The 22,239-nt window shown below is 40.9% G+C and overlaps 1 protein-coding gene and 1 long non-coding RNA gene across 5 annotated transcripts in view; one reads left to right on the top strand and one right to left on the bottom strand.

The window, feature by feature from the left end:
* Positions 1-1,356: 1,356 nt before the first annotated feature.
* Positions 1,357-3,631, bottom strand: LOC127076768 (uncharacterized). Of its 4 annotated transcripts, none has more exons than XR_007786869.1 (4): positions 3,043-3,631; positions 2,554-2,774; positions 1,970-2,474; positions 1,357-1,678 (listed from the first exon to the last, which is right to left on the bottom strand). XR_007786869.1 is itself a non-coding variant. In XM_051018559.1 (4 exons), the coding sequence occupies exons 2-4, from the start codon at positions 2,645-2,647 to the stop codon at positions 2,048-2,050; spliced, it is 402 nt and encodes a 133-aa protein (XP_050874516.1). In that variant the 5' UTR covers positions 2,648-2,756; positions 3,043-3,631; the 3' UTR covers positions 1,357-2,047. The 4 variants fall into 4 exon arrangements, 2 of the variants coding, with proteins under 2 accessions (XP_050874516.1, XP_050874505.1); XM_051018559.1 differs by having other exon boundaries at positions 1,357-2,156; positions 2,280-2,474; positions 2,550-2,756; XM_051018548.1 differs by having other exon boundaries at positions 1,357-2,156; positions 2,280-2,474; positions 2,550-2,774.
* The window catches only part of LOC127076782 (uncharacterized), a 43,307-nt gene continuing 23,836 nt past the window's right edge, over positions 2,769-22,239 (top strand). The window contains exon 1 of the long non-coding RNA XR_007786870.1: positions 2,769-3,047. This is a non-coding gene — a long non-coding RNA (uncharacterized LOC127076782). The remainder of the gene's footprint in view (positions 3,048-22,239) is intronic.

The raw sequence follows: 22,239 nt of genomic DNA on the forward strand, positions 1-22,239 counted from the left end.
TTAATCTTTGATTCATTTTGTCTTTAATCGTATTAATACAGAAAATAAACAGTTATCAGATTCATGGTTTTGTAAGTGGCTCTGATACCACTGAAGGAGAATGGCGATCCAAAACGCATCGGAATTTAAAATTTCTCCTTTAATGATCCTTACGAATGGGCATGATCAGTGATAGAATCGTTACCTCTTGTGGCGATTGCAACCTTTGCGCAGATCTATGGACCGATCACGAACGTTGAATGATGACAACGCCTCTACTCAGTCCACACGAACGGATTCCTTCAATCTCAGTGCTAGCTGCTGCGAATGAAGGCTTTGAGTGAGAGAGAGATAGAGAAACGAAATTGCAAGTGTTACAATGCTTCTACACAAGGGTTCTATTTATAGAACCACTTGTGTGAGCTACAAGCTAAAAAGCCCACTCAAGTGTATATGGCCCATATCTTATAATATGCCAAAATCACTTAAGCGTGTGGTACCTTACCATATTTCGTATTCTACTTAAGTACACCATACCTTACGATGTTCTATAATTCACTTAAGGGCATCGTACATTACGGTATTCCTTAATTACTCTATCTCTCATCAATCCGTCCTTTGTGTGCGACCCTAGAGGTTTTCGCGGCATTGACAATTATATTAAATCACGTATTTAACATAATAAACAGTGAGCGGTATCTAGCAACACATCACTGCTACCCAAGACACGAAAATGTCATGTGATCTGACAAATCCTTCTATGATAATAATTATGTGTATAATTACCCTTTTGCCCTTATGTCTATATTGAACACAAGGCATAGACTGTGTCATCCTTGTCCAGTTCAATATTGGGCCCATAGACATTTATCCTGTTACGCAGGATGGACAAATTCCATCTAGGTCACTCATGTCCCTTAGCATGCTTCGTGGAGTACCCATCAACTGTCTTTATGGTCATCCAATTACGGACAATGTTTGATCAGCAATAAGTCACTCGACTATACACCTAGGGTCCATAGTGGTTTCAGGTCGAAGAGTGGTATACACCATTATCACCATGAGAATAACTTATGACACTTTGAATAACATTCTATATAGTATTCTCATAGCGGGTCAATCCAGTATAAATATTACTCTTAATATTCATACCTATGTTTAAGACTTGATAACTCTTTATCCATGATCCATGAGATGTGATCATCAGTCTATAAACATAATAGTCTTCATGCTTTAATGTTATCCCACTTCATAATAAAGCTCGACTACGGATACTTTAAGAATAGTGTCCTTATGTTTAATGTGATCTCATGATTAAGTCATACTTGATACATTAAACGGACTAGCTATTCTAGGGACTTTATTAAACAAACATAATAAAGAAAAAGCCTTTTATTATTAATAAATAATTCGATACAAGTACCAAAAGTATTGGCCTCTAGGGCTTACACCAACATATTTGTAGCAGGAGTTGCAGAGGATGGTGAAAGTAATGAACAAGCGATTCATGTTAACCTGCAACGGAATGCTAGCCTGAAGGAGCTCTTGATATCATTCAGTTTTAGTTGTAGATGTGTTTTCATATGTTGCCTTTATATCTGCCCATCCATCTGGGATTTATACTTGTTACAAATGCCGTTGCTGGATCTCCATAATATGGTGACAAGAAGGGCATCCTGCTTACTTAATGTCCACCACACTGCAAAACACGAACCAACGTTTAAACACTTTTCAGTAAGACGCGGGGATCAACCAAACCACAGAACCTATGAGCATAATACAAACATGGTTTACGGCACGGACTCAATGTTGCAGACTCTGATTAATACTCAGTTGAAATATACATCAAGTAATAGAAATGGGGGATCACGTATCCCATAATCATTAATATAAGGCCAAATACTGACTGCACGATTTCAATCCACTGTCAGCATGAATGCACGGATGAGCTCGATAATTTTATGAAAAAACATTGACAAATAAAGCTTACTTCCCGCATGTTAGAACGAGCTCTTGATGCTTGTCAGGAAAATGAGGCCCCAAGACTGATTCAATGGATTACAGAAGATTAAGAAATTTGATTAACTTCTTCGAACAGCAAAGCGCACACATTACCGCACGGGGCAAGTCTGATTGCAAGTGTATGCCATGGAATACGACGATGAGCCAAATCCTGCCTGTAATAAAGATAATCAGATCAATACATAGGTAGGCCCATACAATTGCATTTAGCATAACATTTACAGGTGTGTTAAAGGAGGATGAGCAGAGATTAAAGTGACAAGATAGGAAGATCATACCACAGTGCCTTAAGAAGTAAACCGATAAATGAAACACGACAAGAGCAATGATACCGTAACCACGAAACCCACTCTACAACATAAAGGTTTGACCAATCTGCATGAATATGTGAAATTTTGACAATACCCTGCGATGCATCAATAGCAACCAAACTGGCCAAAATTATCCTTTCATATCCGTTCGCCAAAACCAATCTGGAAATAAACCAGTTATGAAATAGGACACATGAACAAAATAAAAACACATAAGCAAATCCATCAAAAACTCACATACAAAGTATAAATTCGGTTGATGATGTCATAGCAAGAAGGGGACCACTCGAATTCGAGAAAGGTGGAAATCTCACTACAGACAAATCCATCAACATTTGTTCTTTGGATTGGACACTCAGCCAATTGGTCCCCACAAATCTGAGGAGAAAATTCTCTCTAACCGTTTTGCTCGCATCTAGTAAATTGACAGCTCAGTGGGTGTACCTGAGGAGGACCACTCGCCTGTTAATATAAATAACAACACATTCATTCAAAATGGGGAGGATCCTTAACAAAATTCTGGAAAAATTACTAAAGAAAACCCCTACTAAAAGCTCTTACGACTGAACTGCTCAGATTCATCATCAGAATCTGAGTACATTTCGAGCTAAACCGTGCCACCCCACAAGAATAGAAGTTTCTAGCGAACAAGGGACGATATAAAGGAACAAGAGGAGTCCGGAGGATGCCGAAAAGAATCAAAAGGCAAAGAAGGAAGAAAGATACTCACCCAAGGTTAGATTCCGTGTCTTAAGCCCACCCGAAATGTCGTTTCATTTAAGTTTAGCTGTTTCCGTTCCTCATCTCGTGTTCATATGATTTCTGTCGTAATCCACTAACTGCATAAACATGCTTGATTAAATCTGCGTTTCCTTTCTGTTAAGCTTTGTTGTGGTTTGGATTTTGATGTTTCAATTTGGTTTCCTTTTCTCTGTTGAATGCGGTTAAGAGTTTGTGCAAGGTAGATCCCTGATTGATTATGTGATATTGTTTTGTTTGAATTTTTTTTTTCGATTCGGGGTGGGGAGTTTTCTTTTTCTTTTTGACACAACAAGTTTCAAAACCTGTTTTTCTAGTATGTGTGAAGAGATGTTAAGAACAGAGGAAAAGGAAAGAAGGATAGAGATTGACGATTTGGGAAAGAGGGAGAGAGAAGGTTTTAAGATGAAGGTGGAAGCTTTGATTTGCGTTTATTCCCGAAATTATGAGTTGCTTTTGTTTTAAATTTGAGTAATGGTCATTAATGTGGATTCCTTTCCCACTGCCCAACACTTGCTGTCTTTTCATTTTTCCGTCAGCATCAATAATCACTTTCCTTGGTTACCACATTTCCCATATGACCGTTGGAATTGCAAAAAAAATTCTTTTCTTTTCCTCTTTAGATGTGCAGTTGAAGGAGAAGAGGTTCGGTGAGAGATCCGACCTCATTCCTGGATCGAACCAAGTCCCGGTTTCGACCCTGGGGCTCCACGAAATCAGGCCCATTCTGATTCTCTTGCTGGTTGAGCGCCTGACGGGCTTTAGAGACCCTTAAGGCCTATTTTTGATAGTCCATTCCCTGCTATTATTAACATGAAAATTAATTAAAAGAAAGCAACCTAAATCTTGTTAATTAAAACTTTATTATGACATTTGTTCAATATTAATTCTATAGTTCCTTATTATTTAAACAATTAATATGTTGTATTATTATTATTTACTCAATATGATTTAAATGTTTTTTTAGGATTTATTTGAACTATCCTTTTGTGCTTGTTCATTTGTGCATACAAGTTAATTAGCCTTATATGTATGGCGTGTTACAATCCCGACAAATCATTGTGAAATACAAACTCAATTCCAAACGACTTTAAACCACTAAAATCACACAATTCTCGATTCAATGTCGAGTCACTTTTCATACTCTTGTAAGTCGATTGCTTTTAGCATCGCCATCAACCTCACATAGCTTACTCTTGGGCTTTCTTACAATGAGACCTATTCAATTTTAATTAATCGAGTAGATGATCGATTCACTAAATAAAAATCCAATTTATTCACAAAACATTAATTTAAAACCTCGATCCAACATCAAGTATTTTTGTTCAAATTAATTTAAAATACCTAACCCCGATTAAACACCTTTTTATTTAGAAATGAAAAGGGGGATTATTTTGAGTTTTCAACTCCTCTCCTCGATTATTTGAATACGAGTTCTCTTACTCGGTTAGTCAGATAATTGTCATTTCTAACTTGCCTAAGCCCAATCAAAACATTCTTATAATAAATGAAATGAAAAAGGGGGTGGATTCAAGCCTTTAACTCCTCCCCTCGATCGTTTGAATACGAGTTTTCTTACTCGGTTAGTTAGACACTCGTCATTTCTTTACAAACTTCTAAACCCGATTAAATCAAAATGCTCTTATAATAAGCTAAATGGAAGGGGAGATAGCTTTGAGCCTTCAGCTTCTCTCCTCAATTGTTTGAATACGAGTTCTCTTACTCGGTTAGTCGAACAATTATCATTTTCCACAAATTAATACATTAATCAAATCATTTTCATAATAATCTACGCGAAAAGGGAGATGGTCTTGAGTCTTCGATTCCTCTCCTCAAATTCTTGGATATGAGTTGTCTTACTCAGCCGTTCAAGTACTTGTCGTTTATTCTAAAATACATCAACTATACATAAACCTATTTTCATAATCAATTAAAGATGAAAAAGAAAGTGGTCTAGAGTATTCTATTCCCTTTCCCGATTACTAGGATACGAGTTGTCTTACTCAGCTATCCGAGTATTCGTCATCCATTTAAGACACCTTAACTATTATCAAATCCTTTCGCAATTAAGGATGAAAATTGAGATGGTCTAGAGCCTTCGATTCGTCTCCTCGACTATTAGGATACGGGTCGTTTTACTCGACTATCCGAGTAATTGTCATCCAACAAAAATATCTCAACACAACAAGTTTCAAAACCAATCAAACAAAATATCAAACATATTAACTCAACTTGTCACCCCCGTGTGACCAAAACTCTTTTCAGAAAGAACACTATTTAATCCTCTCTAATGCGTATAACAAACTAGTGCTTAAGCCTCCACCGAGAGTAGACAAGCCAATATTTAGCCTTTAGAACACGATCTAAACAGTTGTTCGGTAAAAGACACCAACCAACCGTAGTTCCTCGAACTACGAATGCTCTGACTTCCTTATTGCACCATAAGGATACGTAGGCACGAGATTGCGAGATCTTGGCGAGCACACTAATAAAAAACCTCCATATTACCCCCTTTTGAGGTTTCCATCCATCTTTATTAACAATTTTTATCGCTCGAAGGAAGCAAACAACATAAGCTAACATTCAAATCGCAAATTAAACTAAAAGGTTCCCGTTGAGTACAACGGACGTGAGGGATGCTAATACCTTCCCCTTGCGTAATCGACTCCCAAACCCGAATATGGTTGCGACGACCATTATTCTATTTTTGAAAGGTTTTATCGATATTTTCCTATTCCTTCATTGGAATAAATAAAGTTCGGTGACGACTCTGATCGAACTAAATTTTTCCATGACCATCGCGAGGAATTGTATTTTTCGAGATACGACAACCGCCAGAGAAGGTTCTCTTAACAACATATGGACCTTCATAATTATGAGTCCACTTGCCCCTAGAATCAGTGTTAAAAGACAAGATCTTTTTGAGCACGAGGTCGCCTTCTCTGAATACGCGAGGTCGAACCTTCTTGTCAAATTCTTTCTTCATTCTTTTTTGATATAATTGGCCATGACACAGAAATGTGATCCTCTTCTCTTCAATCAAATTCAATTAATCATATCTGCTTTGACACCATTCATCCTCATACAATTTGGTTTCCATCAAGACACGTATTAGAGGGATCTCAACCTTTACTGCTTTCATGCCATACACAAGAGAGAAAGGGGTTTCCCCTATTGAAGTGCAGACAAATATACGATACCCACTCAAAGAAAAAGGGAGCATTTCATGCCAACCCTTATATGTCACAACTATTTTCTGGATAATCTTCTTAATGTTCTTATTTACACCTTCAACATCCCCATTCATATTAGGTCTGTAAGGAGAAAAGTTATAATGTTCAATCTTGAAGTCGTCACAAAGCTCTTTCATCATCTTATTATTCAAGTTCGACCCATTATCAGTGATGATCTTACTTAAAACACCATATCGACAAATAATCTGATTCTTGATAAATCTGACCATAACCTTGTGAGGGCAAATATGCCCAGTCCTTATTTTAATGTTGTCAAACCTTTCTAATCACACATAACATGTACTTTGGAAAATATCATCATATCATAGTGTCGCATCCGCGAAAAACAACCGGCGGGCTAAAACAAAACAACACAGAGCCGCCACCATGCGTTATTTATCCCAAAAGAGGGAAAGGAAATGCTCAAAGTAAACCTGGAAAAAGCATGGTCTCGCGACCAAAGAGAATGAGATCGGGAGTCGGTTACGCAAGGGGAAGGTATTAGCACCCCTTACGTCCGTCGTACTCGACGGGATCCACACTCAAAAGATAGAAAAAGGTTGCTAAAACAAACATCACACACACAAGAAACACAGGTGGAGGAAGAGGGGAGAGGGCTCGCTAGGATATCGCATCCTATGCCTACGTATCTCGTCTGGAACGAGAATCAGAGCTACCGTAGTTCGGCTGACGCACGCCGAAACAAACACACGCACAAAAAAGCAAACATGGAACCCGAACGCCAATAGCTGGACTTACATCAGCTTCCGAACCAAACAAACCCACACTGGAAACCAGATACCACTTGATGGACTTATACCGGACTCCAAGCACACAACAAGAGGATACGGAATGCCAATTGTTGGGCTTACATCCGTCTCCTACACACACAAGAAGAACAAGCAACAAGTTACTAAGGAGTCGGGAACTCGAGCCTAGCAACTGTCAAGCAAACACACACAAGAAGAAAAAGGGTGAAAAACAAAAAGGGTGCCCGGAGAGATCTCGTACGACCTCCTGCCTACGTACCTCATCTGGTATGAGGATCAGGGCAACGTAGTTCCCCTTAACAGGGGAGAAACTTTCTCCTAACCAGAGACCGGGAAATGACCAACTAGAAGGGAGACTGACTCGAGCCTAATAGTTATCATGTATTCCACAATTGTCCTAGGTTGAGTTTTCTATCTACTTGCACAGGCTGCAAGCTAATCCTAACCAGGCAAAGCAAAGCATGCAAGCATAATCAAAAACAAAGCAAACATTCACAGTTAGCACACACTATATACAGACAAAGGTGGCTCAAACAAGGGTTAGACTGCCAAAGCAAGTCAACTGTATCAGGGTGATGTTAGCTCTTAACCCTGACATTAAGAGTCAGGGTGAAGCTGATGAAATAGGAAGTGAGGGGTGTGCCTCACAGCTCTTATCCCTGGCCAGGGAGAGCTTCAGACAAAGGAAGTGTGGGTTCAGAAAGTGGGAACCCTTCTACACTTATGACACTGACTCAACTGTACAACTGTACAAGGATCTTGGGTTTCTATCCTCAAGGCATCAACATGTAATGTGAGCCAAGGGATGACTCAACAGAAGAGCAGGAGATGGATTGCACATCTCTTGTGTCTGCCAATTGCCTTATTCAAGGTCTTTTCCTGCTTGGGGACAAAGATAAACAAGCACAAACATTGCCTCTTAAGGAGGACTTCAGACAGGTGCCTGGCCAAGTAACAGGCCAGGTCTTCCAGACTACATGGAGTTAGTGATGTTATACCTCAATTGGTTAAGCAACCAAGCAACAGCAAAAAACAAGTTCACAATGAACTATAGCAACTAAGGTACCTTAATTGAAGTGCAGAACTGGAATCGCGATTTTCTGGCTTTGAAATGTTGAAATAGATGATCCTTCAAGCTCCAATAGATGAATGGATGATAGATCGTGACTCAATTGTCCTTGAAGCAACTCGAATCTTCACTTGCCATTGATGAAGCTCACTTTAACAGTCCTTGAAACAGCACGAAAATGGAGGTTCCTTGCTTGCAAAAGCTCCAACAATGATTGTAGATGATGAAACAATGAAGAACAACACAAGTTCTTTGGAAAATTTGCAGAAAAAATCAAGAAGAAAAATTGAGAGAATGTGCAATTTTTGGATCTAGATCTGTTAGAATGAAGTGTTAATCTAAAAAACAGTTAGGATTAGCAATATATAGCATGGCTTAATCATTTCCTTAATCCTAATTAGCCAAAACCAAAGTGATTAGTGAAAATGCATTTTCATGCTAAATGGTAATTTGGTCAATTCACCCACACATGTGCAATGCAATGTAACAGTGCCAATTTCTGGTTTGAGCAAGTTTTAAAACATGTTTGTGAGCTAATGCAAATGGAATGGAGTGAAAACAATGAATATTTTGCAAAAACACCTTTTTCCCTCCAAAATTCAAATTAAGTCCACTTGAAAAATGGACTTTTTGTGTGAGCAAAATTCATGACATGTAATGCTTGTTTTGGATAGAGGGGATCAAAAGAAATTTGCTCAAAAAAACCTCACTCCATTTGGCCTTTTGAATCAAAAGTTATGCACTTTTGAAATTCAACTTTTCTTGACAATGATTTGATCATAACTTGCCAACCACACATGAGAAATTCATGTTCTTGGACTTTTTGGAAAGGTGAGAGCAAGATCTTCAACTTTCATGTTGGACAAAATTTCATTTGAAGCATTTTTGGACATGTAATTTTGAGGAGAAAACCTTTCCATTTTTGGCAATTTTGAATTACAAGTCACTTTCTATTTTTGGAAAGTTTTCATCTGACTTTATTTTATTCATTCTTGATGTTTGAAATGTCAAATGAAACTTGTTTGGACATGAATGGAGTATCTCTAACCCTCTCCCACCTCCAAATCCATGAATTCAGGTACAATTGACCACAGTTGACTTTTCTGACTGATAGATGAACTAGCCATGCATTGATCAACTTGAGCTTCAATCTCCTGATGAAAATGGCTCAATGATGAAACCCTAGCTTCCATAAGCTCAATATAATCACATGATGATCCCCATATCTATTGAAAACCTCATCTCCTTGACAAGCCCTAATTGGCACAAATCAGATGATTAGGGTTGACCAGTGGTCAAAACCCTAATCTCAAGGAATCTGATCAAGCATTATGAATCTCTTGGTGATGACAAGACCATGATGATGATGATGTACCATTTCAACCAAGATGAAGCTCAATCTCCTTGAGAATCAAGAAACCCTAATTTGAATCACACATCCTCAGATGGTTAATGATCAATCCAATGAAACCCTCAGGCTTGAATATCTTAACCCCTTTATCTTCTGATCAAGACTTAGGAGGATGACTTGCTTATGTTGCCACATGATATGCAAATATGTAATGCCTAATGACCTACAAAATGATATGCAATATGCTAAAGCTAGTCCCAAGAGAGGAGGGCAAATTTTGAGGTGTTACAGCTGCCCCTATTCAATCCACTATGAACCTGTCGATATGAATAGCCTCGGCTTTCAGATGATCAGGATGAAGAGTGATTGAATACCAAGAACACACAAACAATTTGCACTCTGATGGGAAAATAATTAACAATGCCTGTCAGAATCGGCAAAGAAACAACCTCTGAAAGAAAAACCCGTATGGTACGGAGAAAGTCGGCCTGAATACCGAAACAGAAACGTCGACCTGGATACCAAAATAAATGGTAACACAGGGATAACCATGGCCTGAACACCACATCCGCTGGGGATTATTATCATCTCTATTTTTTTCGTTTTCTTGAACCCCGAATTTTTTCTCTTTTTCGTTTTCTTGAACCCCGAAATTTTCCTTCACGCCAATGATCCCGGATCGCTGCATTTGAACCCCGACATCTTGTTTGCCAAAATAATGAACCCCATTCTCCATTTGAACCCCAGTCGCCTAACGATAACTTGCGATCGCCATTGTGAACCCCATTCTCCAGAAAACACCTCGTGCCTACCTTTCTCCATTTGAACCCCGTTCTCCGCTCTCTTGTGATAATTATGCTGGCAACGTCGGAAATAACACCAAACACCACTCTGATGGTGACATATCAGAGGGCACTCGACCAGACATTGACTGATGACTGGGAAGAAACTCGACGTTTACTGGACATCGAACAATGATGTTTATTGACACCAAAGAAAACTCGACCAGACATTAACCAATGACCGGGAGGGAACTCGACGTTTACTTGACATCGAACGATGATGTTTACTTGACACCAAAGAAAACTCGACCAGACATATACTGATGACCGGGAGGAAACTCGACGTTTACTTGACATCGAACAATGATGTTTACTTGACACCAAAGAAAGCTCGACCAGACATTAACCAATGACCGGGAGGAAACTCGACGTTTACTTGACATCGCACAATGATGTTTACTTGACACCAAAGAAAGCTCGACCAGACATTAACCAATGACCGGGAGGGAACTCGACGTTTACTGGACATCGAACAATGATGTTTACTTGACACCAAAGAAAGCTCGACCAGACATTAACCAATGACCGGGAGGAAACTCGACGTTTACTTGACATCGAACAATGATGTTTACTTGACACCAAAGAAAGCTCGACCAGACAGGGATCGACACGACACTTACTGGTATCGCAAGGATGACATCCACATATGTCAACACCAGACAGACGCTTGCCGGAGATTAACTGGGAAATACTGTTGCTCCAAAATCACGATGCTGAACTCCTCAGAGTGACACCTTCACCATCCGGCGAAACCAAATCTCAAGCGGTAACCACGGCTCGAGTCGCGCTGATCGCGATCTTCATTTCCATCTCTGTCCGACGGAAAAGTTTCCTCCAGTATCGTACTACTGGGGAACATTGCTGATCTAACATCATGATGCTAAACTCCTCAGAGTAACATCTTCACCCTCGGGCGAAACCCATTCTCAAGCGGTAACCACGGCTTGAATCGCGCTGATCGCGTAACATTTCCATCTCTGTCCGACGGAAAAGTTTCCTCCAGTATCGTACTACTGGGGAACATTGCTGATCTGGCATCAAGATGCTAAACTCCTCAGAGTAACATCTTCACTGACCGGCCAAACCCATTCTTGGATGGTAACCACGGCTTGAGGTTAACTTATGCTTGCAATTGTGATGTTGATCTTCCAACCAGCGAAACCACCTCTCAAACGGTAACCACGGCTTGAGTAGCATCTTCATCCACTGGCAAAACCAAATCTCAAACGGTAACCACGGCTTGAGACTAGCGTATGTTTGCAATGATGCATGATATTTTTCCAGCGTAATGCTCCATAATTATGGAAATGCTACGCGATTTATTATGCAATATGCTATGCTTATTCTACATGATGAATGTATAAAAAGTATCCCCCTCAAGGGACTCTCCTGAGGAGCTCGAGACACTCTGCTGAGGAACTCGACAACACTCCGATTCCACCCTGCTGGGGAATAGCGCTGCTGCTGGGAGAAAGGCAACCCTTGCTGGGGAAAAACTCCTTTGCACCCGATCCGCTTGGGGATTTCGCTGGGGAAGAATCCACCAACGCACTCTGTGGGGATACAACAGTCTTTGACTTGCTGGGGATGCAACACTCCAGACTCTGTTTGGGAAACCACCACTCACAGATACCTCCGCTGGGAAACAACAACCTTCAGTCCTGGCGACTGGGGAAGCATCAATCTAAAACCTGCTGGGGATAACCATCCTGACCCTGCTAGGGAATCCACAGACCTTGAATCTGCTGGGGAATTAGTCCTCACGACTCTGCTTGGGGAGGAGGACAGTCTGGTACTGAACACCCGATGACTCGTCGAACCATGGTATTCATATCCAACTCCCAGGTCAGCTTTCCAATTTTGAGAACTCCCAGACTCATCTGGACTTTTCTGCTCCATCATCTTGTATTCCCAACTGCTCCGCGCTCGACGGATATCGAACTCCTTGGAATTATACAAACTTTTCAATCTTCCGACTTTGAAGAGTCTTCTTGATTAATTCCAAGGATCGTCGTACGTCTCGTCGTCTTTTCATCGTTCTTCTATTCGTTCATCCCTGATTGGACTCCATGGGGATTGTTTCGTCAAAAGCTTCCACATCACAACCTGCAAGTGAGTGAAAAATATCTAACAGCACCTGCAAAAGAGATCATTAGATAAAACCGTGCCCCAGGCGTGTCAAGATTTCAACACTTGGGTCACTCAACCTTCCGAATAAGATTTCAAGCTTCAATCTTATAAGCATGCATTGGAAGGGACCTGTATGTCTTAAAATGCAAGATTCTTTATCAAAATAATCGGATGTTTTTGCAATCAAAGCGGTAATGAAAACAAAAACAAAACTATTTGACTGAATATGCATTTTATTGACTGAAAAAGTGTGGCTCAAAATTGAGCAATATAAAGGAAGCAATTCCTGAAAAGAGGTAATTGCGCACAAAAGGAAAAATCTATCCTAATGGCAATGTGAAACCCGTGATCTCATCGAGTTCCAACTCGGTTACACCCCATATGTCCTCAGACTCTCCGTGCTTTCTGCCTTCTGAACAAGACGATTCCGACTGACCCCTACCGGGTGTCCATGTCATATCCAATGTACAAACGATCATGTCAGACGCAGTTGTTCGTTTCAATCCCTCTTTTGCCTAGACCGCCCTTTCGGGTTTTCAGTCCACCGGGATACCCTTTTTTGCCCAAGTCGCCTTTCCAGGTTTTCGACTTGCCGGGTGTACAGTTTTTTCTTTTTATCCCTAATTTTTGCCCGAACCTTTTCTTTCTGTTTTTTGGTTCGCCGGGATGCCCATTTTTGCCTGGACTATTTTGTTCTTTTCGTCCAGCGGGTCTTTTATACGAAGTATTTTTTAACTGCGTCTGCATTCACAGGGGATGGAAAATCCTCGCCATCCATGGTCGTTAACAACAAGGCTCTATCAGAGAAAACCTTCTTGACCATGCTGGGGATTCATGATTGGGTGTCCACTTGCCCCTACAGTCGTTTTGAGGAGGAAGGATCCTTTTCAGCACCATATCACCTACGTGATACACCCGAGGTCGTACCTTTTGGTCAAAAGCACGCTTCATTCGCTGCTGGTACAACTGCCCATGACATATGGCTGCCAGCCTCTTTTCCTCAATCAGGCTCAACTCTTCATACCGGGTTCTTACCCATTCAGCCTCTTGCAATTTCACGTCCATCAGGACTCTCAAAGAGGGAATTTGAACCTCAACCGGTAGCACAGCTTCCATCCCATATATCAGTGAGAAAGGTGTTGCCCCAGTAGATGTACCGAGGTACAATACCCAGGACACAAGCTTCGTACTTAGCCACCATTGTTGGTGCATTCAAGTGTTATCCGGGCCACAAAAGAAATATGGGACCTTTTTGGCGTGACCAAAACAACACCAACTCCCACCATTAACCTCATCAGACATCAGAACCCGTTCGGATTCGGGGTCAGGCCCCTCCTCCGGGATCGGTTACTCTCAATCTTTCGATTGGAGCACCTCGAGATGTCCTCATCAGGGAACTCAAACTTCCTTGGTTGATATACCTCAATGGGTTACTAGGCGAGGTAATCAGACAATACACTCCCCTTGATTGTTTTCTGAGCGGTGTACTGAATATCACATTCAATCAAAATCATTTGCCCTCTTGCAACCCGTCCGGTCACTGCTGGCTTCTCAGATATATACTTGATCAGATCCATCTTGAAATCCACAAAGTGGTATGAACCAGCATACACTGTCTCGGTCGGCGAGCAGCCTATGCCAAAGTACATCAAGTTTTCTCGAACAGTGAATGTATTGTTTCACAGTCGATAAACTTTTTGCTAAGGTAAATTGCATGCTCTTTTCGACAAGACTCGTCATGCTGATTGTAGGTGTTTAATTGGCTGCATTATATGGTAAAACACTAGCTGGTTACAAATGTCTTGACTGATGTCATGACATGATTTGTATGTGTGACTACATTGTAGGTTAGAATATCTAATTGTACTCTGATGTCTTGACTGATGTCATGACACACTTGAGTAGTTACTGCAGGATTAGCTAACACAGGATTTATTGAATGTCAAACTGGATGTTGTGACATTCATACCTGTCAACAAATACTAAGGAATAGAACAGCTGGTGTTCTGTTAGAACTTAGTATTTATTTCCAGTCTGGTTATCAAGGGAAGACCAGACCTGGCATAAGGCCTACTGACTGAATGTCAAATTGGATGTTATGACATTCATCATTAACAACAGCTACTGAACATTAGACAGAGTGGTGTTCTGCTATACTTCAGCATGTAACTTAGTTTGTTCTTCAAGAGAATAACAGAACTAACTTAAGGCCAAATGTGTAAATGTTAAGTTGGACACTTTAACATTTATTAATGTAAGCTGTTACTGTAGTATGGTCATTTTGATCATGTACAGGTCAGCAAAATTGTACAGTCTGTTTTCTGGAAAAACAGACTCAGCATATGGACCTTGATGTCAAGCTGAATGTCGTGACATTCATTCCTGACAGCATATGCTATATTGTAGGTTGTTCAGTTTTCTGTTTCAGCTTTTCTTGGGCTATTCTTCAGGAAGTCAACAGCTTAGAGAAAAACCAGGAAACCAACAACCAAGTTACAGTTAATGAACCTAACAAATAGCCTATTTGTTAGTAACCTAAATGTTGAATTTATGGGAACTCGTGTGACCTTAAATTCAGGAGAATACAGGTGCAAAAGCCCAGGTACTGCAATATAAAAAGGAAGGCGTTCCTTCATTCAGTTTCGGGGATTTTGAGGCGTGAAGATTTTGTGTGTCCATCATACTTCACTGCTGTATTTTTGTGAGTCTTGTATTAGACATATCTTGTAAGCCAAGCCATTATCACGTTGATGATTGTTTTGGTATAGGGTGTTCATTGAGTTGTAAGTGTTGTGTCGCTCAAAGCTTTTAAGCGTGAGTGCTGTGTATCTTGATTAAAGTTGTGAAGCACAATCAAGAGTTGTTTGAAGTGTGACTTCAACTTGTCTTTAATATTGTTTAAAGATAGTTATCACTGAGGTGATTGAGGGGGAGTGAGTAGGAACTCTGATCTTAGTGTAAGATTGAAATTGCATTGGGTAGGGATTAAGTGATAAGTTGTAAACGGGTGAGTTTAGCTTTGAATTGATACTACTAATAGTGGATTTCCTCCCTGGCTTGGTAGCCCCCAGATGTAGGTCATGTTGGACTGAACTGGGTAAACAATTACTTGTGTTATTTACTGCACTTACTTTTAAGTTCTGCATAATTCCTGTCTGTGCAGAATTGGATGTCATAACAACCCGTGTGGCATCCAAAGTCTGATAACTAGAATTTCAATTGGCATCAGAGCAGGCACCCTGCCTGTGAATTTCTGGGTGAGATCTAGGGAAGTTACTTTCTAGTACCATGGACAAGGATATAGGACACTCAAATAGACCACCCATGTTGGATGGCTCTAATTATGATGACTGGAAGCCTCGTATGATAGCCTTCTTAAGGTCTCTAGATAGCAAAGTCTGGAGAGCTGTCAATAAAGGATGGGAACATCCAATGAGGACAGGTGAAGATGGAGGCAGTGAACAGATTCCTGAAGAAGAGTGGGACAAGGAGCAAGAGGCACTAGCTCTTGGAAATTCCAAGGCCTTGAATGCATTGTTCAATGGAATCAGTAAGAACATCTTCAGGCTGGTGCACCACTGTGAACTAGCTAAGGAAGTTTGGGATACCCTCAAGGTAACTCATGAAGGTACTTCCAAGGTGAAGATGTCCAAACTTCAGATGCTGACCACCAAGTTTGAAAATCTGAGGATGAAAGAGGATGAGACTATTCATGACTTTCACATGAATATTCTTGAAATTGCAAACACCTCTGGTGGACTAGGTGAGAAAATGGCTGAAGAGAAACTTGTAAGAAAGATTCTCAGGTCCCTGCCTAAGAGATTTGCTATGAAGGTCACAGCCATAGAGGAGGCGCAGGACATCTGCAACATGAAGGTGGATGAGCTCATTGGTTCTCTCCAAACCTTTGAAATGGGCTTGGATGAGTATGCTGAGAAGAAGAACAAAAGTATAGCTTTTGTATCTAATGCTGAAGAGGAGTCAGAAGCGGGATATACTGGAGGTGATGAAAGTATATCAGAAGCCTTAGCCATGCTTGGGAGATAGTTCAACAAGCTCATAAAGAAATTTGATCAACAGGGTAGACCCAATGTCAAGAACATCCCGTCTGACATAAATAAAAGATCAACTTCTGAAGAAAAGTTCAACCAAGGCAAGGGAATCCAGTGCCATGGATGTGAAGGATATGGTCATATTAAGGCTGATTGCCCTACCTTTCTCATGAGGCAAAGGAAAGGGCTATCTGTCACCTGGTCAGAAGAAGACACTGAGAGTGAATCTGAAGGAGAATCGGCCAAACATGTCACTGCTCTGACCAGTGTTTGTGCCTCAGAGGATAACTCAAGTGGAGATGAGCTCACCTTGGATGAGCTTGTTGCCTCATATAAAGAACTATGTGTTAAAAGTGCAGAAGTTTGCATCCAAGGAGAAAAGCATAAGAAACTCATCAAAGAGCTAGAAGCTGAGAAACTAGAGCAGCTGAAAGTCATAGAGGGTCTGAAGGGTGAGATTTCTTTGCTGACCTCTAAGCTAGACCAAATGACCAAATCCATCAAAATGTTGAATAAGGGATCTGACACCTTGGAAGAGATCCTGAAGACAGGACAGAAGTCTGGAACCACATCTGGTTTAGGCTTTGGGAAAAGATCCTCAGCTGAACGCAAACGCCCAAAGGCTAAAGTTCAGAAATCCAAAGGGAAGTCACATCCAAAGTCACAACATCGAGGAACCAGAATGAACAATCATCAGAAGAAGAAATTCAAGAGATGGAAATGTCATTACTGTGGTAGATTCGGTCACATAAAACCATTCTGCTATAGGCTGCATGGTTACCCAAACCATACCTCTCAAGGTAGGCCTAAGAAGAAGGTGTCTACGCATAATGTCCCCATTAAGAAACAAACATGGGCGGCTAAGCAGACACCTCAGGTCAATCCTAAGCAGCTGGCATCTAAGATTCACTTCTCTCCTGAGAATCAACAGTGTGTTGCTAACCTTGCTCACACTTTTTCAAGGGGACATATCAGACAAGATTGGTACCTTGATAATGGCTGCTCAAGGCATATGACTGGGATGAACAACCTAGTGGTGAATCTACATCCTTCTAACACCAAGTTTGTGACATTAGGTGATGGAACTAAAAGAGAAGTCATGGGTGTTGGGAAGCTGGACTGTCCAGAAACTCCAAAATTGAGTGATGTATTGTTAGTAAAAGGACTGACTGTGAACCTCATAAGCATAAGCCAGCTGTGTGACCAAGGATACAAGGTGGAATTTACCAAGGGAGGATGTGTGGTGTTGAATGGGTGCAATCAAGAAGTGATGAGAGGAGATAGATCCAAAGATAATTGCTATCTATGGAAATCTAAAGACTCTCTCAACTTTCCCAAGTGTCCTTTGGCCAAGGGAGATCAGGAAGGGAAGCTGGGACATGGAAGACTTGATCCCCTTCAGGTAAAAGGAGTGAAGAAGAGCATTTCCAAGGGAGCTATGAGAAGAGTCTCATATCTGTCTTTAGATAAAAGGACAGACTGTGGAAAGTGTCTGATCAAAAGTAATGAGCCCTTGGTACCCATTGGTCACCATACAACTGATATGACAGCAAGGGATAGACAGAGGTGTGTATTATTGACGTCTGCAGAAACTCAGTACCTAGCTTGTGGTAGCAAGTGGTCATCTCTAGTATGGAGGAACCTGATGCAGACAGAGTACAATGTCACCCGGAATGTCATGACATTGTACGTTACTAAGTGTGAAACTAGTAAGGGCAAAGAGGGAATGCGTGCGTCTGAAAAGTTATAGCAACTAATGAAGTTAGTTAGCTACTGTTTAATAAGTCAAATTATTAAACAACAAATAGTAAGCTCTGAGTGGTCAAAATCTAATAGACCTCACTCTTGCGTCAAGCGTTTCACATTCTGTCGTTTCTACTCCCATCTGTGCAAACCCTCTTCCAAAGAAACGATTCAACTCTCCTCCGAGACGTTAAGCATGTCGCACAATTCCGACTCAACCGCCTACACCACCATGTCTGATTCTCTCAACACTGAGTCTGACTACCCTACCCGGGAGGATCCTGTTGTTGACGCAGCAACTTCGTCCCATGCAAGAAGACCTAAGGAAACGGTCTCCGGATTTTCATCAGAAATCGCTCTTGATGAACAAACAAGGGAAGGCTCGAGGTATGTACATAACTCCATTGCAACTATCGTCACTCAGATACTATCTGGTAATAGAAATGTTCCTGGGGTTTCTGTTCCCTTGAACACAATCATTCCTGATATTGCTGCATGTCAAGATAAAGCTGTAGTGTTGAGAAAGGATGTCACTGACAATGTTGAGCAACCAGATGCTCATGAGGGGTCAAAGATTGACAAACCCTCAGGCAAAGTGAGAGGTGAGAAGGCCAATGTTACTCAAAGTGTTGAGGACAACCCTAGAGCTGAAACGATCACCGTGGAAGAGCTCTCTGACAATGAACTTTTGGCTTCAGTTGTCCCTAGGATAGCCAAGAGGGTTAGGTCTAGGAGGGAGAAAAAGACTGTGGAGCAGAAGTCCCCCTCCAAGGAAGTTGGTGAGACAAATCCTCACAAGCAACCTGAGACAGAGAGTTCACACAAGAGGAAAGGTTATGGACCTACAAAATCTTGGAGCAAAGAGGTGCCCAAGAAGTTGAAGACCAAGGCTGTGGTGGTGGAGTCTGAATCTGATGTCCCATGTGATGTCACAACATCCATGTCCAGGAAGAAGCCTTCTTCCAGCAGGCTGGCAACCAGTGTCCCAGAAGTTCCTATTGACAATGTGTCCTTCCACTTTGCCTCCAGTGTTAACAGGTGGAAGTATGTATACCACAAGAGGCTGGCATTGGAGAGAGAACTGGCTCAGAATGCATTGGAGTGTAAGGAAATTATGGATCTCATCAAAGAGGCAGGACTGATGAGAACAATGACTAAACTCCCTAAATGCTATGAGACCTTAGTGAAGGAGTTCATTGTTAATCTGTCTGAGGAGTGTGCTGATGGGAAATCCAGAGAATTTAGAAAGGTCTATGTGCATGGCAAGTGTGTGACCTTTTCCCCCTCAGTGATAAATCTGTATTTGGGAAGAGCAGATGAAGTGCAACCAGAGCTTGAAGTGACTGACAATACTATCTGTCAAGTCATCACAGCAAAGCAAGTCCGGAAATGGCCTCTCAAAGGGAAGCTGGTGGCCAGTCAACTAAGTGTAAAGTATGCAATGTTACACAAGGTTGGAGCAGCCAACTGGGTACCAACAAATCACAAGTCAACTGTGTCTGTGATGTTAGGAAAGTTCATCTATGCAGTGGGGACCAAGGCAAAGGTGGACTATGGGACTTACATCTTTGAGCAGACCATGAAGCATGCTGGGAGTTTTAGTGTGAAGGGACCTATTGCCTTTCCGTCTCTCATATGTGGAATAGTGCTGAATCAATTTCCACACATCCTGACAGATAATGACTTTGTGAGAAGAAGAGAGAGTCCATTGGCGTTCAGCTACAAACTGTTTCTGGGCAAGCATGTCCCTGATATGGTCTTGACATCGGAAGAAACATCCAAAACTGGCAACCAACCAGACAAAGCTGCTGTTATTGCAGTTCTCAGAGAGACCTGCAAAGAGCTGGAGGCTAGAAAGCATACTTTGGAAAAGCTCATCTTGCAATTGGAGACTTCTGCTGAGGACACGGATGGAGCTGATAGGCAAAGTTCTGAGGATGAGGAGGAGGCCAGCTCTGAAGAGGAGGCTGATGATGAGGCTGAGGCTTAAATACTTGTCCTTGTGTGTTTTCTGTCATTTGTGTAATTCTAATTACTATTTGTGGATCTGTAATTTAAAGTGTTGCTTTGGCAACATTTTTGACAAAAAGGGGGAGTGACAAGTGATACCCCAGGACAACAGAAGTTTACTGTGTTAAACTTTGTTAAAAACAGGTTTTCATTCATGACAGATTGAAGTTTTCCTCTACTGCAGCAGTGTGATGAAGTGTGTATTTAGCTACTGCTTGTTTACTGTTGTGTGTGAAGTTTTTATTTAACTTCCTCCCCTGCAGCTGCTGTGTGTTGAAGTGTGCTGCTGTGTGAAGTTTTTATTTAACTTCCATGTGTGTGAGTGTGCTGCCACTCTGAGTGTATTAGCTAGTATTATTTCCTGCTAAGTGTGTGATTCCGCTGCTATGAACTCTGTTATGGGGATCAAAGTGTTTTAGCCAAAAATTTGCCAAAGGGGGAGTTTGTAGGTGTTTAATTGGCTGCATTATATGGTAAAACACTAGCTGGTTACAAATGTCTTGACTGATGTCATGACATGATTTGTATGTGTGACTACATTGTAGGTTAGAATATCTAACTGTACTCTGATGTCTTGACTGATGTCATGACACACTTGAGTAGTTACTGCAGGATTAGCTAACACAGGATTTATTGAATGTCAAACTGGATGTTGTGACATTCATACCTGTCAACAAATACTAAGGAATAGAACAGCTGGTGTTCTGTTAGAACTTAGTATTTATTTCCAGTCTAGTTATCAAGGGAAGACCAGACCTGGCATAAGGCCTACTGACTGAATGTCAAATTGGATGTTATGACATTCATCATTAACAGCAGCTACTGAACATTAGACAGAGTGGTATTCTGCTATACTTCAGCATGTAACTTAGTTTGTTCTTCAAGAGAATAACAGAACTAACTTAAGGCCAAATGTGTAAATGTTAAGTTGGACACTTTAACATTTATTAATGTAAGCTGTTACTGTAGTATGGTCATTTTGATCATGTACAGGTCAGCAAAATTGTACAGTCTGTTTTCTGGAAAAACAGACTCAGCATATGGACCTTGATGTCAAGCTGAATGTCGTGACATTCATTCCTGACAGCATATGCTATATTGTAGGTTGTTCAGTTTTCTGTTTCAGCTTTTCTTGGGCTATTCTTCAGGAAGTCAACAGCTTAGAGAAAAACCAGGAAACCAACAACCAAGTTACAGTTAATGAACCTAACAAATAGCCTATTTGTTAGTAACCTAAATGTTGAATTTATGGGAACTCGTGTGACCTTAAATTCAGGAGAATACAGGTGCAAAAGCCCAGGTACTGCAATATAAAAAGGAAGGCGTTCCTTCATTCAGTTTCGGGGATTTTGAGGCGTGAAGATTTTGTGTGTCCATCATACTTCACTGCTGTATTTTTGTGAGTCTTGTATTAGACATATCTTGTAAGCCAAGCCATTATCACGTTGATGATTGTTTTGGTATAGGGTGTTCATTGAGTTGTAAGTGTTGTGTCGCTCAAAGCTTTTAAGCGTGAGTGCTGTGTATCTTGATTAAAGTTGTGAAGCACAATCAAGAGTTGTTTGAAGTGTGACTTCAACTTGTCTTTAATATTGTTTAAAGATAGTTATCACTGAGGTGATTGAGGGGGAGTGAGTAGGAACTCTGATCTTAGTGTAAGATTGAAATTGCATTGGGTAGGGATTAAGTGATAAGTTGTAAACGGGTGAGTTTAGCTTTGAATTGATATTACTAATAGTGGATTTCCTCCCTGGCTTGGTAGCCCCCAGATGTAGGTCATGTTGGACTGAACTGGGTAAACAATTACTTGTGTTATTTACTGCACTTACTTTTAAGTTCTGCATAATTCCTGTCTGTGCAGAATTGGATGTCATAACAACCCGTGTGACATCCAAAGTCTGATAACTAGAATTTCAATTGGCATCAGAGCAGGCACCCTGCCTGTGAATTTCTGGGTGAGATCTAGGG

This window comes from Lathyrus oleraceus, chromosome 1 (assembly GCF_024323335.1).
Source record: "Lathyrus oleraceus cultivar Zhongwan6 chromosome 1, CAAS_Psat_ZW6_1.0, whole genome shotgun sequence".
In the NCBI taxonomy this organism is placed as follows: domain Eukaryota; kingdom Viridiplantae; phylum Streptophyta; class Magnoliopsida; order Fabales; family Fabaceae; genus Lathyrus; species Lathyrus oleraceus.

Excerpts from the sequence above, each read along its gene's own strand:
- LOC127076768 (XM_051018559.1), bottom strand. The coding sequence starts at position 2,647 with ATGTTGATGGATTTGTCTGTAGTGAGATTTCCACCTTTCTCGAATTCG. Across the intron at positions 2,475-2,549 it reads ACCGAATTTATACTTTGTAT|ATTGGTTTTGGCGAACGGAT; the intron begins GTGAGTTTTTGA and ends GTTTATTTCCAG. Across the intron at positions 2,157-2,279 it reads TTACTTCTTAAGGCACTGTG|GCAGGATTTGGCTCATCGTC; the intron begins GTATGATCTTCC and ends TCTTTATTACAG.